Here is a 27,500-nt window from a genome sequence, read left to right as displayed (position 1 = left end):
GCATCCTAACTGCAGAGATACCACTAGTCTAGCATCCTAACTGCAGAGATACCACCAGTCTAGCATCCTAACTGCAGAGATACCACTAGTCTAGCATCCTAACAGCAGAGATATCACTAGTCTAGCATCCTAACTGCAGAGATACCACTAGTCTAGCATCCTAACTGCAGAGATATCACTAGTCTAGCATCCTAACTGCAGAGATACCACTAGTCTAGCATCCTAACAGCAGAGATACCACTAGTCTAGCATCCTAACAGCAGAGATACCACTAGTCTAGCATCCTAACTGCAGAGATACCACTAGTCTAGCATCCTAACAGCAGAGATACCACTAGTCTAGCATCCTAACTGCAGAGATATCACTAGTCTAGCATCCTAACTGCAGAGATACCACTAGTCTAGCATCCTAACTGCAGAGATATCACTAGTCTAGCATCCTAACTGCAGAGATACCACTAGTCTAGCATCCTAACTGCAGAGATACCACTAGTCTAGCATCCTAACTGCAGAGATACCACTAGTCTAGCATCCTAACTGCAGAGATACCACCAGTCTAGCATCCTAACTGCAGAAATACCACTAGTCTAGCATCCTAACTGCAGAGATACCACTAACTGCAGAGATACCACTAACTGCAGAGATACCACTAGTCTAGCATCCTAACTGCAGAGATACCACTAGTCTAGCATCCTAACAGCAGAGATACCACTAGTCCAGCATCCTAACTGCAGAGATACCACTAGTCTAGCATCCTAACTGCAGAGATACCACTAGTCTAGCATCCTAACTGCAGAGATACCACTAGTCTAGCATCCAAACTGCAGAGATACCACTAGTCTAGCATCCTAACTGCAGAGATACCACTAACTGCAGAGATACCACTAGTCTAGCATCCTAACTGCAGAGATACCACTAACAGCAGAGATACCACTAGTCTAGCATCCTAACTGCAGAGATATCACTAGTCTAGCATCCTAACTGCAGAGATACCACCAGTCTAGCATCCTAACTGCAGAGATACCACTAGTCTAGCATCCTAACTGCAGATATACCACTAACAGCAGAGATACCACTAGTCTAGCATCCTAACTGCAGAGATATCACTAGTCTTGCATCCTAACTGCAGAGATACCACTAGTCTAGCATCCTAACTGCAGAGATACCACTAACTGCAGAGATACCACTAACTGCAGAGATACCACTAGTCTAGCATCCTAACTGCAGAGATACCACTAACTGCAGAGATACCACTAACTGCAGAGATACCACTAGTCTAGCATCCTAACTGCAGAGATACCACTAACTGCAGAGATACCACTAACTGCAGAGATACCACTAGTCTAGCATCCTAACTGCAGAGATACCACTAGTCTTGCATCCTAACAGCAGAGATACCACTAGTCTAGCATCCTAACTGCAGAGATACCACTAGTCTAGCATCCTAACTGCAGAGATACCACTAGTCCAGCATCCTAACTGCAGAGATACCACTAACTGCAGAGATACCACTAGTCTAGCATCCTAACTGCAGAGATACCACTAGTCTTGCATCCTAACTGCAGAGTTATCTACAGGATACAATTAGGTCATAATTCTAACCCATTTGCCTGGATGGCATTCTCTGACCCCCCAGATCCATCGGTCTGTCTGTCAGGCTTAGTCTGTGTCCAGGCTTCTGTCCTTTGTGTTTAATCTCAGCTCTCACAACTGCTTCTCTGGGTCCTCTACCACTGCTGAACTAATGTAGCCTGCGCTAGCTAACTAACACCTTCATGTCAATGTCATGTCTGACTTGTTGCTTTGGTGTTTGTGTAAAATGTACATATGTTGAGTCTGTGAAAATAGAATCTCCTGATCATCATCATTTGTTTTGTATTCTAATGTTTTGTACTCTAATGTTTTGTACTCTATTGTTTGTATTCTAATGTTTTGTACTCTAATGTTTTGTACTCTATTGTTTTGTATTATATTGTTTGTATTATATTGTTTGTATTCTATTGTTTTGTATTCTATTGTTTTGTACTCTATTGTTTTGTATTCTATTGTTTTGTATTCTATTGTTTTGTACTCTATTGTTTTGTATTCTATTGTTTGTATTCTAATGTTTGTATTCTATTGTTTTGTATTCTATTGTTTTGTACTCTATTGTTTTGTATTCTATTGTTTTGTATTCTATTGTTTTGTACTCTATTGTTTTGTACTCTATTGTTTTGTATTCTATTGTTTTGTATTCTATTGTTTGTATTCTATTGTTTGGTATTCTATTGTTTGTATTCTATTGTTTGTATTCTATTGTTTGTATTCTATTGTTTGTATTCTATTGTTTGTATTATATTGTTTGTATTATATTGTTTGTATTCTATTGTTTTGTATTCTATTGTTTGTATTCTATTGTTTGTATTCTATTGTTTGTATTCTATTGTTTGTATTCTATTGTTTTGTATTCTATTGTTTGTATTCTATTGTTTTGTATTCTATTGTTTGTATTCTATTGTTTGTATTCTATTGCTTGTATTCTAATGTTTTGTATTCTAATGTTTTGTACTCTATTGTTTTATAATATATTGTTTTGTATTCTTTCACAATGAATACTTTGAAATAAGATGGAGATGAGCTGAGTGACACTAGTGAGGCAAACTAACAGACATACAGACAGACAGACTGACTAACAGAGAAACGGACGGACAGACAGAAACATACAGAGAGACAGATGTATTCTGGTGTTCTGGTTTATGTTTGTATTAGCAGCTATTAATAAGAATATAACAGTATCCACAGTACTGTATAGATGAATCTGAGAACTGGGAGTCAGTCTCAAATCAAACTGTATTCCCTATTTAGTGCACTAATTCTGACCAAGGCCCTGGTAAAAAGTAGTGCACTGAAAAGGAAGTCCTGTAGGATGCCATTTGGGATGCATGATAGGTCCTTTTTTATCTCTGATTGAAATTAGATAATCCACTTACAAGCAAGTCGCTCAGCAATCCAATCACATCTGCTTCAGCAGGACATGCGTATCATACTGTGGTGCCGCTGATGTGGGGAAGAATAGTTAGAGATATGTAGCCAGGCTCTAGATGAGTCACCAGGCTCTAGATATGTAGCCAGGCTCTAGATGAGTCACCAGGCTCTAGATATGTAGCCAGGCTCTAGATGAGTCACAAGGCTCTAGATATGTAGCCAGGCTCTAGATATGTAGCCAGGCTCTAGATATGTAGCCAGGCTCTAGATATGTAGCCAGGCTCTAGATATGTAGCCAGGCTCTAGATATGTAGCCAGGCTCTAGATATGTAGCCAAGCTCTAGATATGTAGCCAGGCTCTAGATATGTAGCCAGGCTCTAGATATGTAGCCAGGCTCTAGATATGTAGCCAGGCTCTAGATATGTAGCCAGGCTCTAGATATGTAGCCAGGCTCTAGGCTCTAGATATGTAGCCAGGCTCTAGATATGTAGCCAGGCTCTAGATATGTAGCCAAGCTCTAGATATGTAGCCAGGCTCTAGATATGTAGCCAGGCTCTAGATATGTAGCCAAGCTCTAGATATGTAGCCAGGCTCTAGATATGTAGCCAAGCTCTAGATATGTAGCCAGGCTCTAGATATGTAGCCAAGCTCTAGATATGTAGCCAGGCTCTAGATATGTAGCCAAGCTCTAGATATGTAGCCAGGCTCTAGATATGTAGCCAAGCTCTAGATATGTAGCCAGGCTCTAGATATGTAGCCAGGCTCTAGATGAGTCACAAGGCTCTAGATATGTAGCCAGGCTCTAGATATGTAGCCAAGCTCTAGATATGTAGCCAGGCTCTAGATATGTAGCCAGGCTCTAGATGAGTCACAAGGCTCTAGATATGTAGCCAGGCTCTAGATATGTAGCCAAGCTCTAGATATGTAGCCAGGCTCTAGATATGTAGCCAGGCTCTAGATGAGTCACAAGGCTCTAGATATGTAGCCAGGCTCTAGATATGTAGCCAAGCTCTAGATATGTAGCCAGGCTCTAGATATGTAGCCAGGCTCTAGATGAGTCACAAGGCTCTAGATATGTAGCCAGGCTCTAGATATGTAGCCAGGCTCTAGATATGTAGCCAGGCTCTAGATGAGTCACAAGGCTCTAGATATGTAGCCAGGCTCTAGATATGTAGGCAAGCTCTAGATATGTAGCCAGGCTCTAGATATGTAGCCAGGCTCTAGATGAGTCACAAGGCTCTAGATATGTAGCCAGGCTCTAGATATGTATCCAAGCTCTAGATATGTAGCCAGGCTCTAGATATGTAGCCAGGCTCTAGATGAGTCACAAGGCTCTAGATATGTAGCCAGGCTCTAGATATGTAGCCAGGCTCTAGATGAGTCACAAGGCTCTAGATATGTAGCCAGGCTCTAGATATGTAGCCAGGCTCTAGATATGTAGCCAGGCTCTAGATGAGTCACAAGGCTCTAGATATGTAGCCAGGCTCTAGATATGTAGGCAAGCTCTAGATATGTAGCCAGGCTCTAGATATGTAGCCAGGCTCTAGATGAGTCACAAGGCTCTAGATATGTAGCCAGGCTCTAGATATGTAGCCAAGCTCTAGATATGTAGCCAGGCTCTAGATATGTAGCCAGGCTCTAGATGAGTCACAAGGCTCTAGATATGTAGCCAGGCTCTAGATATGTAGCCAAGCTCTAGATATGTAGCCAGGCTCTGGATATGTAGCCAGGCTCTAGATGAGTCACAAGGCTCTAGATATGTAGCCAGGCTCTAGATATGTAGCCAGGCTCTAGATATGTAGCCAGGCTCTAGATGAGTCACAAGGCTCTAGATATGTAGCCAGGCTCTAGATATGTAGGCAAGCTCTAGATATGTAGCCAGGCTCTAGATATGTAGCCAGGCTCTAGATATGTAGCCAAGCTCTAGATATGTAGCCAGGCTCTAGATATGTAGCCAGGCTCTAGATGAGTCACAAGGCTCTAGATATGTAGCCAGGCTCTAGATATGTAGCCAGGCTCTAGATGAGTCACAAGGCTCTAGATATGTAGCCAGGCTCTAGATGAGTCACAAGGCTCTAGATGAGTCACAAGGCTCTAGATATGTAGCCAGGCTCTAGATATGTAGCCAAGCTCTAGATATGTAGCCAGGCTCTAGATATGTAGCCAAGCTCTAGATATGTAGCCAGGCTCTAGATGAGTCACAAGGCTCTAGATATGTAGCCAGGCTCTAGATATGTAGCCAAGCTCTAGATATGTAGCCAGGCTCTAGATATGTAGCCAGGCTCTAGATATGTAGCCAGGCTCTAGATATGTAGCCAGGCTCTAGATATGTAGCCAAGCTCTAGATATGTAGCCAGGCTCTAGATATGTAGCCAGGCTCTAGATATGTAGCCAGGCTCTAGATATGTAGCCAAGCTCTAGATATGTAGCCAGGCTCTAAATATGTAGCCAAGCTCTAGATATGTAGCCAGGCTCTAGATATGTAGCCAGGCTCTAGATATGTAGCCAGGCTCTAGATATGTAGCCAAGCTCTAGATATGTAGCCAGGCTCTAGATATGTAGCCAGGCTCTAGATGAGTCACAAGGCTCTAGATATGTAGCCAGGCTCTAGATATGTAGCCAGGCTCTAGATGAGTCACCAGGCTCTAGATATGTAGCCAGGCTCTAGATATGTAGCCAGGCTCTAGATATGTAGCCAGGCTCTAGATATGTAGCCAGGCTCTAGATATGTAGCCAGGCGTAGCCAGGCTCTAGATATGTAGCCAGGCTCTAGATATGTAGCCAGGCTCTAGATATGTAGCCAGGCTCTAGATATGTAGCCAAGCTCTAGATATGTAGCCAGGCTCTAGATATGTAGCCAGGCTCTAGATATGTAGCCAGGCTCTAGATATGTAGCCAGGCTCTAGATATGTAGCCAGGCTCTAGATATGTATCCAGGCTCTAGATATGTAGCCAGGCTCTAGATATGTAGCCAGGCTCTAGATATGTAGCCAGGCTCTAGATATGTAGCCAGGCTCTAGATATGTAGCCAAGCTCTAGATATGTAGCCAGGCTCTAGATATGTAGCCAGGCTCTAGATATGTAGCCAGGCTCTAGATATGTAGCCAAGCTCTAGATATGTAGCCAGGCTCTAGATATGTAGCCAGGCTCTAGATATGTAGCCAGGCTCTAGATATGTAGCCAAGCTCTAGATATGTAGCCAGGCTCTAGATATGTAGCCAAGCTCTAGATATGTAGCCAGGCTCTAGATATGTAGCCAAGCTCTAGATATGTAGCCAGGCTCTAGATATGTAGCCAGGCTCTAGATGAGTCACAAGGCTCTAGATATGTAGCCAGGCTCTAGATATGTAGCCAAGCTCTAGATATGTAGCCAGGCTCTAGATATGTAGCCAAGCTCTAGATATGTAGCCAGGCTCTAGATATGTAGCCAGGCTCTAGATGAGTCACAAGGCTCTAGATATGTAGCCAGGCTCTAGATATGTAGCCAGGCTCTAGATATGTAGCCAGGCTCTAGATGAGTCACAAGGCTCTAGATATGTAGCCAAGCTCTAGATATGAAGGCAAGCTCTAGATATGTAGCCAGGCTCTAGATATGTAGCCAGGCTCTAGATGAGTCACAAGGCTCTAGATATGTAGCCAGGCTCTAGATATGTAGCCAAGCTCTAGATATGTAGCCAGGCTCTAGATATGTAGCCAGGCTCTAGATATGTAGCCAGGCTCTAGATGAGTCACAAGGCTCTAGATATGTAGCCAGGCTCTAGATATGTAGCCAAGCTCTAGATATGTAGCCAGGCTCTAGATATGTAGCCAGGCTCTAGATGAGTCACAAGGCTCTAGATATGTAGCCAGGCTCTAGATATGTAGCCAGGCTCTAGATGAGTCACAAGGCTCTAGATATGTAGCCAGGCTCTAGATGAGTCACAAGGCTCTAGATGAGTCACAAGGCTCTAGATATGTAGCCAGGCTCTAGATATGTAGCCAAGCTCTAGATATGTAGCCAGGCTCTAGATATGTAGCCAAGCTCTAGATATGTAGCCAGGCTCTAGATGAGTCACAAGGCTCTAGATATGTAGCCAGGCTCTAGATATGTAGCCAAGCTCTAGATATGTAGCCAGGCTCTAGATATGTAGCCAGGCTCTAGATATGTAGCCAGGCTCTAGATATGTAGCCAGGCTCTAGATGAGTCACAAGGCTCTAGATATGTAGCCAAGCTCTAGATATGTAGCCAGGCTCTAGATATGTAGCCAGGCTCTAGATATGTAGCCAGGCTCTAGATATGTAGCCAAGCTCTAGATATGTAGCCAGGCTCTAGATGAGTCACAAGGCTCTAGATATGTAGCCAGGCTCTAGATATGTAGCCAGGCTCTAGATATGTAGCCAAGCTCTAGATATGTAGCCAGGCTCTAGATGAGTCACAAGGCTCTAGATATGTAGCCAGGCTCTAGATGAGTCACCAAGCTCTAGATATGTAGCCAGGCTCTAGATGAGTCACCAGGCTCTAGATATGTAGCCAGGCTCTAGATGAGTCACCAAGCTCTAGATATGTAGCCAGGCTCTAGATATGTAGCCAGGCTCTAGATGAGTCACCAAGCTCTAGATATGTAGCCAGGCTCTAGATATGTAGCCAGGCTCTAAATATGTAGCCAGGCTCTAGATATGTAGCCATGCTCTAGATATGTAGCCAGGCTCTAGATATGTAGCCAGGCTCTAGATATGTAGCCAGGCTCTAGATGAGTCACCAGGCTCTAGATGAGTCACCAAGCTCTAGATATGTAGCCAGGCTCTAGATGAGTCACCAAGCTCTAGATATGTAGCCAGGCTCTAGATGAGTCACCAAGCTCTAGATATGTAGCCAGGCTCTAGATGAGTCACCAAGCTCTAGATATGTAACCAGGCTCTAGATATGTAGCCAGGATCTAGATGAGTCACCAGGCTCTAGATGAGTCACCAAGCTCTAGATATGTATCCAGGCTCTAGATGAGTCACCAGGCTCTAGATCTGTAACCAGGCTCTAGATGAGTCACCAGGCTCTAGATCTGTAACCAGGCTCTAGATGAGTCACCAGGCTCTAGATCTGTAACCAGGCTCTAGATGAGTCACCTGGCTCTAGATGAGTCACCAGTCTCTAGATGAGTCACCAGTCTCTAGATGAGTCACCTGGCTCTAGATGAGTCACCAGGCTCTAGATATGTAACCAGGCTCTAGATATGTAACCAGGCTCTAGATATGTAGCCAGGCTCTAGATGAGTCTCCAGGCTCTAGATATGTAGCCAGGCTCTAGATGAGTCACCTGGCTCTAGATGAGTCACCTGGCTCTAGATATGTAACCAGGCTCTAGATATGTAACCAGGCTCTAGATATGTAGCCAGGCTGTAGATGAGTCACCAGGCTCTAGATATGTAGCCAGGCTCTAGATGAGTCACCTGGCTCTAGATGAGTCACCAGGCTCGAGATATGTAGCCAGGCTCTAGATATGTAGCCAGGCACTAGATATGTAGCCAGGCTCTAGTTGAGTCACCTGGCTCTAGATGAGTCACCAGGCTCTAGATATGTAGCCAGGCTCTAGTTGAGTCACCTGGCTTTAGATGAGTCACCAGGCTCTAGATATGTAACCAGGCCCTAGATGAGTCAACAGGCTCTAGATAAGTCACCTGGCTCTAGATGAGTCACCAGGCTCTAGATATGTAACCAGGCTCTAGATATGTAGCCAGGCTCTAGATATGTAGCCAGGCTCTAGATATGTAGCCAAGCTCTAGATATGTAGCCAGGCTCTAGATGAGTCACCAGGCTCTAGATATGTAGCCAGGCTCTAGATATGTAGCCAGGATCTAGATGAGTCACCAGGCTCTAGATATGTAGCCAGGCTCTAGTTGAGTCACCAGGCTCTAGAGGAGTCACCAGGCTCTAGATTTGTAACCAGGCTCTAGTTGAGTCACCAGGCTCTAGAGGAGTCACCAGGCTCTAGATATGTAACCAGGCTCTAGATGAGTCACCAGGCTCTAGATATGTAGCCAGGCTCTAGATGAGTCACCAGGCTCTAGATATGTAGCCAGGCTCTAGTTGAGTCACCAGGCTCTAGAGGAGTCACCAGGCTCTAGATATGTAACCAGGCTCTAGTTGAGTCACCAGGCTCTAGAGGAGTCACCAGGCTCTAGATATGTAACCAGACTCTAGTTGAGTCACCAGGCTCTAGAGGAGTCACCAGGCTCTAGAGGAGTCACCAGGCTCTAGTTGAGTCAACAGGCTCTAGATTAGTCACCAGGCTCTAGATTAGTCACCAGGCTCTAGTTGAGTCAACAGGCTCTAGAGGAGTCACCAGGCTCTAGATATGTAACCAGGCTCTAGTTGAGTCACCAGGCTCTAGAGGAGTCACCAGGCTCTAGATATGTAACCAGGCTCTAGTTGAGTCACCAGGCTCTAGTTGAGTCACCAGGCTCTAGAGGAGTCACCAGGCTCTAGAGGAGTTACCAGTCTCTAGATGAGTCACCAGGCTCTAGATGAGTCACCTCTGACACCACTGTTCTCTAGGATGACTGGTCCTCTGACACCACTGTTATCTTTAGGATGACTGGTCCTCTGACACCACTGTTCTCTCTAGGATGACTGGTCCTCTGACACCACTGTTCTCTTTAGGATGACTGGGTCTCTGACACCACTGTTCTCTTTAGGATGACTGGTCCTCTGACACCACTGTTCTCTAGGATGACTGGTCCTCTGACACCACTGTTCTCTTTAGGATGACTGGTCCTCTGACACCACTGTTCTCTCTAGGATGACTGGTCCTCTGACACCACTGTTCTCTCTAGGATGACTGGTCCTCTGACACCACTGTTCTCTAGGATGACTGGTCCTCTGACACCACTGTTCTCTCTAGGATGACTGGTCCTCTGACACCACTGCTGTTTGCCTTTTCCTCCTATTAGAGAGAGAGAGAGAGAGAGAGAGAGAGAGAGAGAGAGAGAGAGAGAGAGAGAGAGAGAGAGAGAGAGAGAGAGGTACTGACACTAGATGAGTCAAAATTCCTGGTCAGTAAGAATAGGGAGAAAGCCTGGCCTTTCAGGGCTATTGTCCCAGCCACAGATTAAGCCTTGTCCTAGACTAAAAAGCATAATCAATGAATCTCCATTGAAATTGCTTTTTAATCCAGGACTATTCTTCATCCCGAGGATAGCCTAGAACACTCATGTGTCCCTAGTTGAACCAAAGGATTGACCTTGTTCTCATGAAGTTAACTTTCCTTAAGTGTAGTAGTTTTCAGAGTGGTATATCCATTGATGCCAAGGGAAGGCAGGCTTCCCAAAATCTCTTACCAATTTTTTTTATTTGACCTTTTTTTTTAAACTAGGCAAGTCAGTTAAGAACAAATTCTTATTTACAATGACGACCTAGGAACAGTTGGTTAACTGCCATGTTCAGGGGCAGAACGACAAATTTGTACCTTGTCAGCTCAGGGATTTGAACTTGCAACCTTTCAGGTACTAGTCCAATGCTCTAACCACTAGGCTACGCTGCCACCTCTACACTCTAACCACTAGGCTACCCTGCCACCTCTACACTCTAACCACTAGGCTACCCTGCCACCTCTACACTCTAACCACTAGGCTACCCTGCCACCTCTACACTCTAACCACTAGGCTACCCTGCCGCCTCTACACTCTAACCACTAGGCTACCCTTCCGCCTCTACACTCTAACCACTAGGCTACCTGCCGCCTCTACACTCTAACCACTAGGCTACCTGCCGCCTCTACACTCTAACCACTAGGCTACCTGCCGCCTCTACACTCTAACCACTAGGCTACCTGCCGCCTCTACACTCTAACCACTAGGCTACCTGCCGCCCTACACTCTAACCACTAGGCTACCTGCCGCCTCTACACTCTAACCACTAGGCTACCCTGCCACCCCTACACTCTAACCACTAGGCTACCCTGCCACCCCTACACTCTAACCACTAGGCTACCTGCCTCCTCTACACTCTAACCACTAGGCTACCCTGCCACCCCTACACTCTAACCACTAGGCTACCTGCCGCCTCTACACTCTAACCACTAGGCTACCCTGCCGCCTCTACACTCTAACCACTAGGCTACCTGCCTCCTCTACACTCTAACCACTAGGCTACCTGCCTCCTCTACACTCTAACCACTAGGCTACCCTGCCACCCCTACCCTCTAACCACTAGGCTACCTGCCTCCTCTACACTCTAACCACTAGGCTACCTGCCGCCTCTACACTCTAACCACTAGGCTACCCTGCCGCCTCTACACTCTAACCACTAGGCTACCTGCCTCCTCTACACTCTAACCACTAGGCTACCTGCCTCCTCTACACTCTAACCACTAGGCTACCTGCCTCCTCTACACTCTAACCACTAGGCTACCCTGCCACCCCTACCCTCTAACCACTAGGCTACCTGCCTCCTCTACACTCTAACCACTAGGCTACCTGCCTCCTCTACATTCTAACCACTAGGCTACCCTGCCACCTCTACACTCTAACCACTAGGCTACCTATAATATAATAATAATATATGCCATTTAGCAGACGCTTTTATCCAAAGCGACTTACAGTCATGTGTGCATACATTCTACGTATGCCTCCTCTACACTCTAACCACTAGGCTACCCTGCCACCTCTACACTCTAACCACTAGGCTACCTGCCTCCTCTACACTCTAACCACTAGGCTACCCTGCCGCCCCGTTTTCACCAATACAAACATGAAAAAAATACAATAATTTATCTTTCATCTCTCTGAGTTTCATCATTTCCCTTCAATTCGCAAGAGACCAATAACATGTGCTAACCATGTGACCAATAACATCTGCTTACCATGTGACCAATAACATCTGCTTACCATGTGACCAATAACATCTGCTAACCATGTGACCAATAACATATGCTAACCATGTGACCAATAACATCTGCTAACCATGTGACCAATAACATCTGCTAACCATGTGACCAATAACATATGCTAACCATGTGACCAATAACATATGCTAACCATGTGACCAATAACATCTGGTAACCATGTGACCAATAACATCTGCTAACCATGTGACCAATAACATCTGCTAACCATGTGACCAATAACATCTGCTAACCATGTGACCAATAACATCTGCTAACCATGTGACCAATAACATCTGCTAACCATGTGACCAATAACATCTGCTAACCATGTGACCAATAACATGTGCTAACCATGTGACCAATAACATCTGCTAACCATGTGACCAATAACATCTGCTAACCATGTGATCAATAACATCTGCTAACCATGTGACCAATAACATCTGCTAACCATGTGACCAATAACATCTGGTAACCATGTGACCAATAACATCTGCTAACCATGTGACCAATAACATCTGCTAACCATGTGACCAATAACATCTGCTAACCATGTGACCAATAACATCTGCTAACCATGTGACCAATAACATCTGCTAACCATGTGACCAATAACATCTGCTAACCATGTGACCAATAACATGTGCTAACCATGTGACCAATAACATCTGCTAACCATGTGACCAATAACATCTGCTAACCATGTGATCAATAACATCTGCTAACCATGTGACCAATAACATCTGCTAACCATGTGACCAATAACATCTGCTAACCATGTGACCAATAACATCTGCTAACCATGTGACCAATAACATGTGCTAACCATGTGACCAATACCATCTGCTTACCATGTGTATGTGACCAATAAGATTTGATTTGATTTGATTTTTTTTTGGGCCAATCAGCATCAAGCTCAACAACAAAAAAAATGTCAAGGGAATCCATCTTGGATTTGGTGTCACTCAAATCTCATTGAGAGCGTCACGGACAGTAACACCGGAATTGTTCAACTTGGACTTGTGGGTTTACCTAATTCTCTGTACTGGCCAATGATTACAACTGAGATTCTGATCCAACCATTAATTCAGACATTGTTGTGCCCCTGACCTGAGAGGGTGGAAGCTAAATATGTAGCTCGATGTGGAAGGCTAATGTTAACCTCAACAGGATTGGTGTCGGTTGAGCTAACGTGCGCTAATGTGATTAGCATAACGTTGTAAGTAACAAAAACATTTCCCAGGACATAGACATATCTGATATGGGCAGAAAGCTTAAATTCTTGTTAATCTACCTGCACCGTCCAATGTACAGTAGCTATTACAGTGAAATAATACCATGCTATGGTTTGAGGAGAGTGCACAGTTATGAAAATGAAAATGTATTAGTAAACCAATTAGGCACATTTGGGCAGACTTGATACACCCTTTTGAACAGTAATGCAATGGTTCAATGGATCAGTCTGAAACGTTGCACGTACACTGCTGCCATCTAGTGGCCAACATCTAAATTATGCCTAACCTGGAATACTACATTATGGCCTTTCTCTTGCATTTCAAAGATGATGGAACTAAAATAAAAATACATATTTCTTTCTTTCTATTATCTTTTACCAGGTATAATGTGTTATATTCTCCTACCATAATGTCACATTTCCACAAACTGCAAAGTGTTTCCTTTCAAATGGTATCATGAATATGCATATCCTTGCTTCAGGGAATGAGCAACAGGCAGTTAGATTTGGGTATGCCATTTTTGTATGACAGAGTGACAGACAGTGGTATAACAGGGTGATAGTCAGTGTAACAGGGTGATAGTCAGTGTAACAGGGTGATAGACAGTGTAACAGGGTGATAGACAGTGTAACAGGGTGATAGACAGTATAACAGGGTGATAGACAGTGTAACAGGGTGATAGACAGTATAACAGGGTGATAGTCAGTGTACAGTGTAACAGGGTGATAGACAGTATAACAGGGTGATAGTCAGTGTACAGTGTAACAGGGTGATAGACAGTATAACAGCGCGATAGACAGTGTACAGTATAACAGGGTGATAGACAGTGTAACAGGGTGATAGACAGTGTAACAGGGTGATAGACAGTGTACAGTATAACAGGGTGATAGACAGTGTAACAGGGTGATAGACAGTGTAACAGGGTGATAGACAGTGTACAGTATAACAGGGTGATAGACAGTGTACAATGTAACAGGGTGATAGACAGTATAACAGGGTGATAGACAGTGTAACAGGGTGATAGACAGTGTACAGTACAACAGGGTGATAGACAGTGTACAGTACAACTTGGTGATAGACACTGTAACAGGGTGATAGACAGTGTAACAGGGTGATAGACAGTACAACAGGGTGATAGACAGTGTAACAGGGTGACAGTCAGTACAACAGGCTGATAGACAGTGTACAGTACAACAGGGTGATAGACAGTGTACAGTGTAACATGGTGATAGACAGTGTACCATGTAACAGGGTGATAGACAGTGTAACAGGGTGATAGACAGTGTAACAGGGTGATAGACAGTGTAACAGGCTGATAGACAGTGTAACAGGGTGATAGACAGTGTAACAGGCTGATAGACAGTGTAACAGGGTGATAGTCAGTGTACAGTGTAACAGGGTGATAGACAGTGTACGGTACAACAGGCTGATAGACAGTATAACAGGGTGATAGACAGTGTAACAGGGTGATAGACAGTGTACAGTGTAACAGGGTGATAGACAGTGTAACAGGGTGATAGACAGTGTACAGTGTAACAGGGTGATAGACAGTGTAACAGGCTGATAGACAGTACAACAGGGTGATAGACAGTGTAACAGGGATGACAGTCAACAGGGTGATAGACAACAGGGTGATAGACAGTACAACAGGGTGATAGACAGTGTAACAGGGTGATAGACAGTACATCAGGGTGATAGACAGTGTAACAGGGCGATAGACAGTGTAACAGGGTGATAGACAGTATAACAGGGTGATAGACAGTATAACAGGGTGATAGACAGTATAACAGGGTGATAGACAGTATAACAGGGTGATAGACAGTATAACAGGGTGATAGACAGTACAACAGGGTGATAGACAGTATAACAGGGTGATAGACAGTACAACAGGGTGACAGTCAGTACAACAGGGTGATAGACAGTGTAACAGGGTGATAGACAGTACAACAGGGTGATAGACAGTGTACATTATAACAGGGTGATAGACAGTATAACAGGGTGATAGACAGTGTACATTATAACAGGGTGATAGTCAGTGTAACAGGGTGACAGACAGTGTAACAGGGTGATAGACAGTATAACAGGGTGATAGACAGTGTACAGTGTAACAGGGTGACAGTCAGTGTAACAGGGTGATAGACAGTGTACATTATAACAGGGTGATAGTCAGTGTAACAGGGTGATAGACAGTGTAACAGGGTGACAGACAGTGTAACAGGGTGATAGACAGTATAACAGGGTGATAGACAGTGTACAGTGTAACATGGTGATAGACAGTGTAACATGGTGATAGACAGTGTACAGTATAACAGGGTGATAGACAGTGTACAGTACAACAGGGTGATAGACAGTGTACAGTATAACAGGGTGATAGACAGTGTAACAGGGTGATAGACAGTACAACAGGGTGATAGACAGTGTAACAGGGTGATAGACAGTACAACAGGGTGATAGACAGTGTAACAGGGTGATAGACAGTACAACAGAGTGATAGACAGTACAACAGGGTGATAGACAGTACAACAGGGTGATAGACAGTGTAACAGGCTGATAGACAGTGTACAGTATAACAGGGTGATAGACAGTGTAACAGGCTGATAGACAGTGTACAGTGTAACAGGGTGATAGACAGTGTAACAGGATGATAGACAGTACAACAGGGTAATAGACAGTACAACAGGGTGATAGACAGTGTACAGTATAACAGGGTGATAGACAGTGTAACAGGGTGATAGACAGTGTAACAGGGTGATAGACAGTGTAACAGGGTGATAGACAGTGTACAGTGTAACAGGGTGATAGACAGTATAACAGGGTGATAGACAGTGTAACAGGGTGATAGACAGTGTAACAGGGTGATAGACAGTGTAACAGGGTGATAGACAGTATAACAGGGTGATAGACAGTATAACAGGGTGATAGACAGTGTAACAGGGTGATAGACAGTGTAACAGGGTGATAGACAGTGTACAGTATAACAGGGTGATAGACAGTGTACAATGTAACAGGGTGATAGACAGTATAACAGGGTGATAGACAGTGTAACAGGGTGATAGACAGTGTACAGTACAACAGGGTGATAGACAGTGTACAGTACAACTTGGTGATAGACACTGTAACAGGGTGATAGACAGTGTAACAGGGTGATAGACAGTGTAACAGGGTGATAGACAGTACAACAGGGTGATAGACAGTGTAACAGGGTGACAGTCAGTACAACAGGCTGATAGACAGTGTACAGTACAACAGGGTGATAGACAGTGTACAGTGTAACATGGTGATAGACAGTGTACCATGTAACAGGGTGATAGACAGTGTAACAGGGTGATAGACAGTGTAACAGGGTGATAGACAGTGTAACAGGCTGATAGACAGTGTAACAGGGTGATAGACAGTGTAACAGGCTGATAGACAGTGTAACAGGGTGATAGTCAGTGTACAGTGTAACAGGGTGATAGACAGTGTACGGTATAACAGGGTGATAGACAGTGTAACAGGGTGATAGACAGTGTAACAGGGTGATAGACAGTGTAACATGGTGATAGACAGTGTACAGTATAACAGGGTGATAGACAGTGTACAGTACAACAGGGTGATAGACAGTGTAACAGGGTGACAGGCTGATAGACAGTATAACAGGGTGATAGACAGTGTAACAGGGTGATAGACAGTGTACAGTGTAACAGGGTGATAGACAGTGTAACAGGGTGATAGACAGTGTACAGTGTAACAGGGTGATAGACAGTGTAACAGGCTGATAGACAGTACAACAGGGTGATAGACAGTGTAACAGGGTGACAGTCAGTACAACAGGGTGATAGACAGTACAACAGGGTGATAGACAGTGTAACAGGGTGATAGACAGTACATCAGGGTGATAGACAGTGTAACAGGGCGATAGACAGTGTAACAGGGTGATAGACAGTATAACAGGGTGATAGACAGTATAACAGGGTGATAGACAGTATAACAGGGTGATAGACAGTACAACAGGGTGATATACAGTATAACAGGGTGATAGACAGTACAACAGGGTGACAGTCAGTACAACAGGGTGATAGACAGTGTAACAGGGTGATAGACAGTACAACAGGGTGATAGACAGTGTACATTATAACAGGGTGATAGTCAGTGTAACAGGGTGACAGACAGTGTAACAGGGTGATAGACAGTATAACAGGGTGATAGACAGTGTACAGTGTAACAGGGTGACAGTCAGTGTAACAGGGTGATAGACAGTGTACATTATAACAGGGTGATAGTCAGTGTAACAGGGTGATAGACAGTGTAACAGGGTGACAGACAGTGTAACAGGGTGATAGACAGTATAACAGGGTGATAGACAGTGTACAGTGTAACATGGTGATAGACAGTGTAACATGGTGATAGACAGTGTAACATGGTGATAGACAGTGTACAGTATAACAGGGTGATAGACAGTGTACAGTACAACAGGGTGATAGACAGTGTACAATATAACAGGGTGATAGACAGTGTAACAGGGTGATAGACAGTACAACAGGGTGATAGACAGTGTAACAGGGTGATAGACAGTACAACAGGGTGATAGACAGTGTAACAGGGTGATAGACAGTACAACAGGGTGATAGACAGTACAACAGGGTGATAGACAGTACAACAGGGTGATAGACAGTACAACAGGGTGATAGACAGTGTAACAGGCTGATAGACAGTGTACAGTGTAACAGGGTGATAGACAGTGTAACAGGATGATAGACAGTACAACAGGGTGATAGACAGTAAAACAGGGTGATAGACAGTGTACAGTATAACAGGGTGATAGACAGTGTAACAGGGTGATAGACAGTGTAACAGGGTGATAGACAGTGTACAGTGTAACAGGGTGATAGACAGTATAACAGGGTGATAGACAGTGTAACAGGGTGATAGACAGTGTAACAGGGTGATAGACAGTGTAACAGGGTGATAGACAGTGTAACAGGGCGATAGACAGTGTAACAGGGTGATAGACAGTATAACAGGGTGATAGACAGTATAACAGGGTGATAGACAGTACAACAGGGTGATAGACAGTGTAACAGGGTGATAGACAGTGTAACAGGGTGATAGACAGTATAACAGGGTGATAGACAGTGTAACAGGGCGATAGACAGTGTAACAGGGTGATAGACAGTATAACAGGGTGATAGACAGTATAACAGGGTGATAGACAGTACAACAGGGTGATAGACAGTGTAACAGGGTGATAGACAGTGTAACAGGGTGACAGTCAGTACAACAGGGTGATAGACAGTACAACAGGGTGATAGACAGTTTACAGTATAACAGGGTGATAGACAGTGTACATTATAACAGGGTGATAGACAGTATAACAGGGTGATAGACAGTGTACAGTATCTGGTTTTGTGATAAAAACAAAACAAATGTGTGGTTGAGTTTATTCACATACCACTACTGTAGTTTGGAGGTTTTGTGTGTAATGTTCACTTTGCAGGGGATTGATCTCCACCAAAACAAATCAAATCAAACTTTGTCACATGCACCGAATACAACAAGTGTAGACCTTTCCGTGAAATGCTTACTTACAAGCCCTTAACCAACAGTGCAGTTCAAGAAGAGTTAAAAATTATAAAAAATAACACAATAACATAACAGTAATGAGGCTTTATACAGGGGGTACCGGTACAGAGTCAATGTGGAGGCTATATACAGGGGGTACCGGTACAGAGTCAATGTGGAGGCTATATACAGGGGGTACCGGTACAGAGTCAATGTGGAGGCTATATACAGGGGGTACCGGTACAGAGTCAATGTGGAGGCTATATACAGGGGGTACTGGTACAGAAGTCAATGTGGAGGCTATATACAGGGGGTACTGGTACAGAGTCAATGGGGAGGCTATATACAGGGGGTACCGGTACAGAGTCAATGTGGAGGCTATATACAGGGGGTACTGGTACAGAGTCAATGTGGAGGCTATATACAGGGTGTACCAGTACAGAGTCAATGTGGAGGCTATATACAGGGGGTACCAGTACAGAGTCAATGTGGAGGCTATATACAGGGTGTACCAGTACAGAGTCATTGTGGAGGCTATATACAGGGGGTACCAGTACCGAGTCAGTGTTTGGGGGTTAGGTTAGTTGAGGTAATTGGTACTCAATCAGTCATAGGTTGTCATTGCTTCTTAGCTCCAGAGACACGGACCGATTATTGCCCCTACTGTTATTCTGTAATTTGTAATTTTACTGTATTGAAATAGTGTATTCATCATTCCACACCTTGCATACCTTCATCCATATTTAATTCAGTTTTCTTATTCCTGTTTGTCTACCAATTTAGCTCCTGCTGTGTTGAGCCCATCTGCTATGTGACATGAATTAGGCACAGCACCGTCATTCAGTATCGTGCCGTGTCTTTGTCCAGGAGGGGAACTGACAAAACTATTCTGAATATGGAAACTACTCATCGAGAGGTTCGAGGCTCAGCTGTGTTTACATGTTGAATCAGTGGGAATTTTTATTTTATTTTAAAGTGATTAAATGATGGCTGATTTGATTGGGTGGTCAGAGGATATAGATGGTCACCCACTGATAATGGGTGTTTGTTGGCAAGGTCTGTTTTCATGCGGGTCTGTTTTCATGGGTCTGTTTTCACGGGTCTGTTTTCACGGGTCTGTTTTCACGGTTCTGTTTTCACGGGTCTGTTTTCATGGGTCTGTTTTCATGAGTCTGTTTTCACGGGTCTGTTTTCACGGGTCTGTTTTCACGGGTCTGTTTTCATGGGTCTGTTTTCATGGTTCTGTTTTCATGGGTCTGTTTTCATGGGTCTGTTTTCATGGTTCTGTTTTCATGGGTCTGTTTTCATGGGTCTGTTTTCATGGGTCTGTTTTCATGGTTCTGTTTTCATGGGTCTGTTTTCACGGGTCTGTTTTCATGGGTCTGTTTTCATGGTTCTATTTTCCCCACTCGTGTGGCGTTGTTACCATCCCTGTGGCCTGTGCTATTCGGGTTCCAGCTCTACTACCATGTCTAAGGCCACAGCTCCCTGTGCTATCTTTTGTACGATGTATTGACCATCTCTGTGCTGTCTTGTGTCTCTTCCAGGTCTGCCACAATGTCTAAGGCCACAGTGAACAAGCTGCACTGGCGTTCCAAGGTGCAGGAGAGTTTTGTTCCCCTGGGGGGTGGGTCTGGGGAGCTAGGTGTGGCCATCGGGGGCGGGGCTGACTACGGAGAGTTCCCATTCGTCACAGCAGCACCGGGAGGCGGGGCCACAGTGGGTGACGTCATACTGGAGATCGGGGGTACGCCCGTCCTGGGCATGACACTAGGAGACGTGAGAGGGGTCCTCAACTCATGCCCCCATCCCATACGCATTAAGACTGTCTCGCCAGGTACCCCCACACACACACACACACACACACACACACACACACACACACACACACACACACACACACACACACACACACACACACACACACACACACACACACACACACACACACACACACACACACACCAACCGGGAACTAGACAAAACCTCCAGAGGACCACGACACAACATTCTGACCATTTTAGTGGACCACTTTGTCCTAACCACTTATTTTCGTTTGCAGGGTAGTAAAATGAAAGTCCTGAGGACTAGTAAAATGAAAGTCCTGAGGACTAGTAAAATGAAAGTCCTGAGGACTAGTAAAATGAAAGTCCTGAGGACTAGTAAAATGAAAGTCCTGAGGACTAGTAAAATGAAAGTCCTGAGGACTAGTAAAATGAAAGTCCTGAGGACTAGTAAAATGAAAGTCCTGAGGACTAGTAAAATGAAAGTCCTGAGGACTAGTAAAATAAAAGTCCTGAGGACTAGTAAAATGAAAGTCCCGAGGACTAGTAAAATGAAAGTCCTGAGGTGGTCCTAAAAAGGTTGTGTCATGGTGCTGGGAACTTACAGGGAACTAGACAAAGGTCCTACAGCTTTGGACCGTCATGCAATGTCCTGAGGACGTCCTGGGACCTCATAAACTGTGCATACCCCCAAAAATGTGCGTCCAACACTTTTCATGCAAAAGTTGGTATTTATAAAAAATATAGCAAACTTCAGGTGAAATGTAACTCCATATGTAAAAGTAGCTACTAGTTAATTCAGGAAGTAAACTGAAATTACACGATTTAATAATTGAAATGTTATTTTTTATTTTCAATGACTTCTCAATAAACCGAAAGGAGAAGCTATTTATTTAAAACTTTATTCAATTTTTTCTTTCTACAAATGTTTAATTCAAATCCCTTCCTGAATTGACTGACTTCAATTCAGATTGACCCTAAACCTGCTAGCTTCTAGCCTCTGACTTCAATTCAGATTGACCCTAAACCTGCTAGCTTCTAGCCTCTGACTTCAATTCAGATTGACCCTAAACCTGCTAGCTTCTAGCCTCTGACTTCAATTCAGATTGACCCTAAACCTGCTAGCTTCTAGCCTCTGACTTCAATTCAGATTGACCCTAAACCTGCTAGCTTCTAGCCTCTGACTTCAATTCAGATTGACCCTAAACCTGCTAGCTTCTAGCCTCTGACTTCAATTCAGATTGACCCTAAACCTGCTAGCTTCTAGCCTCTGACTTCAATTCAGATTGACCCTAAACCTGCTAGCTTCTAGCCTCTGACTTCAATTCAGATTGACTCTAAACCTGCTAGCTTCTAGCCTCTGACTTCAATTCAGATGGACTCTAAACCTGCTAGCTTCTAGCCTCTGACTTCAATTCAGATTGACTCTAAACCTGCTAGCTTCTAGCCTCTGACTTCAATTCAGATTGACCCTAAACCTGCTAGCTTCTAGCCTCTGACTTCAATTCAGATTGACCCTAAACCTGCTAGCTTCTAGCCTCTGACTTCAATTCAGATTGACCCTAAACCTGCTAGCTTCTAGCCTACCGTCCAGCCTGTGCAGTGAGTCGCCTGTCCTGTACCCATCACTATTTGAAATCATTCCAACTACGTTGAGCATTTGCTCTAGTTCGCCTGGAGTGCCAGATGTGCAGGATTTACAGTTGTTATTGGTAAATTAATCCAGGCAAGCTCAATCAAGCACAGATAAAGAAATTGAAATCATCTGAACCCAGAACTAGTACTGTCTACCTCTACTTGTCCTACTGTCTACTGCTAATGTCTACCTCTACTTGTCCTACTGTCTACTGCTAATGTCTACCTCTACTTGTCCTACTGTCTACTGTTAATGTCTACCTCTACTTGTCCTACTGTCTTCTTCTACTGCTACTGTCTACTGCTAATGTCTACCTCTACTTGTCCTACTGTCTACTGCTAATGTCTACCTCTACTTGTCCTACTGTCTTCTTCTACTGCTACTGTCTACTGCTACTGTCTACTTCTACTTGTCCTACTGTCTACTGCTACTTGTCCTACTGTCTACTGCAACTTGTCCTACTTTCTACTGCTTTACTTTCACTTGTCCTACTGTCTACGTCTACTTGTCCCACTGTCTACTTCTACTGCTACTGTCTACTTCTACTTGTCCCACTGTCTACTTCTACTGCTACTGTCTACTTCTACTTGTCCTACTGTCTACTGCTACTGTCTACTTCTACTTGTCCAACTATAACTTGTCCTACTTTCTACTGCTTTACTGTCACTGGTCCTACTTTCTACTGCTCTACAGTCACTTGTTCTAATGGCTACTGCTCTACTGCTACTTGTCCTACTTCTACTGCTCTACAGCCACTTGTCCTACATTCTACTGCCTTATTGTCACTTGTCCTACTGTCTACTACTCTACAGTCGCTTGTCCTACTGTCTACTGCTCTATTGTCACTTGTCCTACTTTCTACTGCTGTACTGTTACTTGTCCTAATGTATACTGTAACTTGTCCTCTTGTCTACTGCTTTACTTTTACTTGTCCTACTGTCTACTGCTTTACTTTCACTTGTCCTACTTTCTACTGCTCTACAGACACGTGTCCTACTTTCTACTGCTCTACAGACACGTGTCCTACTTTCTACTGCTCTACAGTCACTTGTCCTACTTTCTACTGCTCTATTTTACTTGTCCTACTGTATACTGCTCTACAGTCGCTTGTCCTACTGTATACTGCTCTATTGTCACTTGTCCTGCTGTCCACTGCTTTCCTTTACTTGTCCTAATGTCCTACTGTCACTTGTCCTACTGTCTACTGATTTACTGTCACTTGTCCTACTGTCTACTGCTCTACAGTCACTTGTCCTGCTGTCCACTGCTTTCCTTGTCCTAATGTCCTACTGACACTTGTCCTACTGTCTACTGCTCTACAGTCACTTGTCCTACTGTCTACTGCTCTACTGTTACTTGTCCTACTGTTTACTGCTCTACTGTTACTTGTCCTACTGTTTACTGCTCTACTCGTACCTGTCCTACTGTCTACTGCTCTACTCTGACTTGTCCTATTGTCTACTGCACTACTCTTACTTGTCCTACTTTCTACTGCTTTACTGTCACTTGTCCTACTTTCTACTGCTCTATTGTCACTTGTCCTACTGTATACAGCTCTACAGTAACTTGTCCTACTTTCTACTGCTCTATTGTTACTTGTCCTACTTTCTACACTCCACTGGAACTTGTCCTAATGTCTACTGTACTTGTCCTACTGTATACTGTTCTGCTGCTACTTGTCCTACTGTCTACTGTTCTGCTGCTACTTGTCCTGCTTTCTACTGCTCTAAAGACACTTGTCCTACTTCTACTGCTCTACTCTTACTTGTCCTACTGTCTACTGCTCTACTCTTACTTGTCCTACTGTCTACTACTCTACAGTCGCTTGTCCTACTGTCTACTACTCTACAGTCGCTTGTCCTACTGTCTACTACTATATTGTCACTTGTCCTACTTTCTACTGCTCTTCAGTCACTTGTCCTACTTTCTACTGCTCTTCAGTCACTTGTCCTACTTTCTACTGCTCTAAAGGTACTTGTCCTACTTTCTACTGCTCTACAGTAACTTGTCCTACTTTCGACTACTCTACAGTCACTTGTCCTACTGTCTACCGCTTTACTGTCACTTTTCCTACTTCTACTGATTTACTGTTACTTGTCCTACTGTCTACTGTGACAGTAGAGCAGTAGACAGTAGGACAAGTAGCAGCAGAACAGTAGACAGTAGGAAAAGTAGCAGCAGAACAGTAGACAGTAGGACAAGTAGCAGCAGAACAGTAGACAGTAGGACAAGTAGCAGCAGAACAGTAGACAGTAGGACAAGTAGCAGCAGAACAGTAGACAGTAGGACAAGAGGTAGTGTGTACTGAAGAAGGTAGTGTATACTGTAGTAGGTAGTGTATACTGTAGTAGGTAGTGTATACTGTAGTAGGTAGTGTGTACTGTAGTAGGTAGTGTATACTGTAGAAGGTAGTGTATACTGTAGTAGGTAGTGTGTACTGTAGTAGTTAGTGTATACTGTAGTAGGTAGTGTATACTGTCGTAGGTAGTGTATACTGTCGTAGGTAGTGTATACTGTCGTAGGTAGTGTATACTGTAGTAGGACGTGTATACTGTAGAATGTAGTGTATACTGTAGTAGGTAGTGTGTACTGTAGAAGGTAGTGTATACTGTAGTAGGTAGTGTGTACTGTACTGTAGTATTATATCTCTGTAGTAGGTAGTGTATACTGTAGTAGGTAGTGTATACTGTCGTAGGTAGTGTATACTGTAGTAGGTAGTGTATACTGTAGTAGGACGTGTATACTGTAGAATGTAGTGTATACTGTAGTAGGTAGTGTGTACTGTAGAAGGTAGTGTATACTGTAGTAGGTAGTGTGTACTGTACTGTAGTATTATATCTCTGTAGTAGGTAGTGTATACTGTAGTAGGTAGTGTATACTGTAGTAGGTAGTGTGTACTGTAGAAGGTAGTGTGTACTGTACTGTAGTATTATATCTCTGTAGTATGTAGTGTATACTGTAGTAGGTAGTGTGTACTGTACTAGGTAGTGAATACTGTAGTAGGTAGTGTATACTGTACTGTAGTATTATATCTCTGTAGTATTATATCTCTGTAGTATGTAGTGTATACTGTAGTAGGTAGTGTATACTGTACTGTAGTATTATATCTCTGTAGTATGTAGTGTATACTGTAGTAGGTAGTGTGTACTGTACTAGGTAGTGAATACTGTAGTAGGTAGTGTGTACTGTACTGTAGTATTATATCTCTGTAGTATGTAGTGTATACTGTAGTAGGTAGTGTATACTGTACTGTAGTATTATATCTCTGTAGTATGTAGTGTATACTGTAGTAGGTAGTGTGTACTGTACTAGGTAGTGTATACTGTAGTAGGTAGTGTGTACTGTACTGTAGTATTATATCTCTGTAGTATGTAGTGTATACTGTAGTAGGTAGTGTGTACTGTACTAGGTAGTGAATACTGTAGTAGGTAGTGTATACTGTACTGTAGTATTATATCTCTGTAGTATGTAGTGTATACTGTAGTAGGTAGTGTGTACTGTACTAGGTAGTGTATACTGTAGTAGGTAGTGTGTACTGTACTGTAGTATTATATCTCTGTAGTATGTAGTGTATACTGTAGTAGGTAGTGTGTACTGTACTAGGTAGTGAATACTGTAGTAGGTAGTGTATACTGTAGTAGGTAGTGTATACTGTACTAGGTAGTGTATACTGTAGTAGGTAGTGTGTACTGTACTGTAGTATTATATCTCTGTAGTATGTAGTGTATACTGTAGTAGGTAGTGTGTACTGTACTGTAGTATTATATCTCTGTAGTATGTATATCTCACCCCCCCCCCTTTAAGATTTAGATGCACTATTGTAAAGTGACTGTTCCACTGGATGTCATAAGGTGAATGCAACAATTTGTAAGTCGCTCTGGATAAGAGCGTCTGCTAAATGACTTAAATGTAAATGTAAATGTAGTGTATACTGTAGTAGGTAGTGTGTACTGTACTAGGTAGTGAATACTGTAGTAGGTAGTGTATACTGTAGTAGGTAGTGTATACTATACTAGGTAGTGTATACTGTACTGTAGTATCTCATGCTAAGTGAATGTGATTGTCTTCACTCTAGTACTTCACCTCTGTGGTCTCCGTGGAGACCAAGGATGTTGAGTAGGGTTGATCACTGTCAGAGACAGTCAGGGGAGGAGAGGAGGGATTGAGGTTTGACTGTCAATGGAGGCTAGGGGAGGAAGGTTGGGGTGAGGAGTGGACAGAATATTCAGACAGAGATACAGTCCCTTGCGAAAGTATTCGGCCCCCTTGAACTTTGCGACTTTTTGCCACATTTCAGGCTTCAAACATAAAGATATAAAACTGTATTTTTTGTGAAGAATCAACAACAAGTGGGACACAATCATGAAGTGGAACGACATTTATTGGATATTTCAAACTTTTTGAACAAATCAAAAACTGAAAAATTGGGCGTGCGAAATTATTCAGCCCCTTTACTTTCAGTGCAGCAAACTCTCTCCAGAAGTTCAGTGAGGATCTCTGAATGATCCAATGTTGACCTAAATGACTAATGATGATAAATACAATCCACCTGTGTGTAATCAAGTCTCCGTATAAATGCACCTGCACTGTGATAGTCTCAGAGGTCCGTTAAAAGCGCAGAGAGCATCATGAAGAACAAGGAACACACCAGGCAGGTCCGAGATACTGTTGTGAAGAATTTTAAAGCCGGATTTGGATACAAAAAGATTTACCAAGCTTTAAACATCCCAAGTAGCACTGTGCAAGCGATAATATTGAAATGGAAGGAGTATCAGACCACTGCAAATCTACCAAGACCTGGCCATCCCTCTAAACTTTCAGCTCACACAAGGAGAAGACTGATCAGAGATGCAGCCAAGAGGCCCATGATCACTCTGGATGAACTGCAGAGATCTACAGCTGAGGTGGGAGACTCTGTCCGTAGGACAACAATCAGTCGTATATTGCACAAATCTAGCCTTTATGGAAGAGTGGCAAGAAGAAAGCCAGTTCTTAAAGTTATCCATAAAAAGTGTCGTTTAAAGTTTGTCACAAGCCACCTGGGAGACACACCAAACATGTGGAAGAAGGTGCTCTGGTCAGATGAAACCAAAATTGAACTTTTTGGCAACAAATCAAAACGTTATGTTTGTAGTAAAAGCAACACAGCTCATCACCCTGAACACACCATCCCCACTGTCAAACATGGTGGTGGCAGCATTATGGTTTGGGCCTGCTTTTCTTCAGCAGGGACAGGGAAGATGGTTAAAATTGATGGGAAGATGGATGGAGCCAAATACAGGACCATTCTGGAAGAAAACCTGATGGAGTCTGCAAAAGACCTGAGACTGGGACGGAGATTTGTCTTCCAACAAGACAATGATCCAAAACATAAAGCAAAATCTACAATGGAATGGTTCAAAAATAAACATATCCAGGTGTTAGAATGGCCAAGTCAAAGTCCAGACCTGAATCCAATCGAGAATCTGTGGAAAGAACTGAAA

At 43.5% G+C, this 27,500-nt stretch overlaps 1 protein-coding gene across 1 annotated transcript in view; it reads left to right on the top strand.

Annotated features, from left to right (window-relative positions):
- Window positions 1-27,500, top strand: part of LOC124018110 (membrane-associated guanylate kinase, WW and PDZ domain-containing protein 1-like) — a 132,736-nt gene that overhangs the window by 23,610 nt on the left and 81,626 nt on the right. Inside the window, exon 2 of the mRNA XM_046333388.1 lies at window positions 20,145-20,434. Coding sequence (XP_046189344.1) covers window positions 20,155-20,434 — 280 coding nt within the window. The 5' untranslated portion in view covers window positions 20,145-20,154. The remainder of the gene's footprint in view (window positions 1-20,144; window positions 20,435-27,500) is intronic.

Source organism: Oncorhynchus gorbuscha, linkage group LG03 (assembly GCF_021184085.1).
Source record: "Oncorhynchus gorbuscha isolate QuinsamMale2020 ecotype Even-year linkage group LG03, OgorEven_v1.0, whole genome shotgun sequence".
Lineage (NCBI taxonomy): Eukaryota > Metazoa > Chordata > Actinopteri > Salmoniformes > Salmonidae > Oncorhynchus > Oncorhynchus gorbuscha.
Note: the sequence above shows the minus strand (reverse complement) of the source record. Positions and strands in the feature narration are given on the sequence as shown.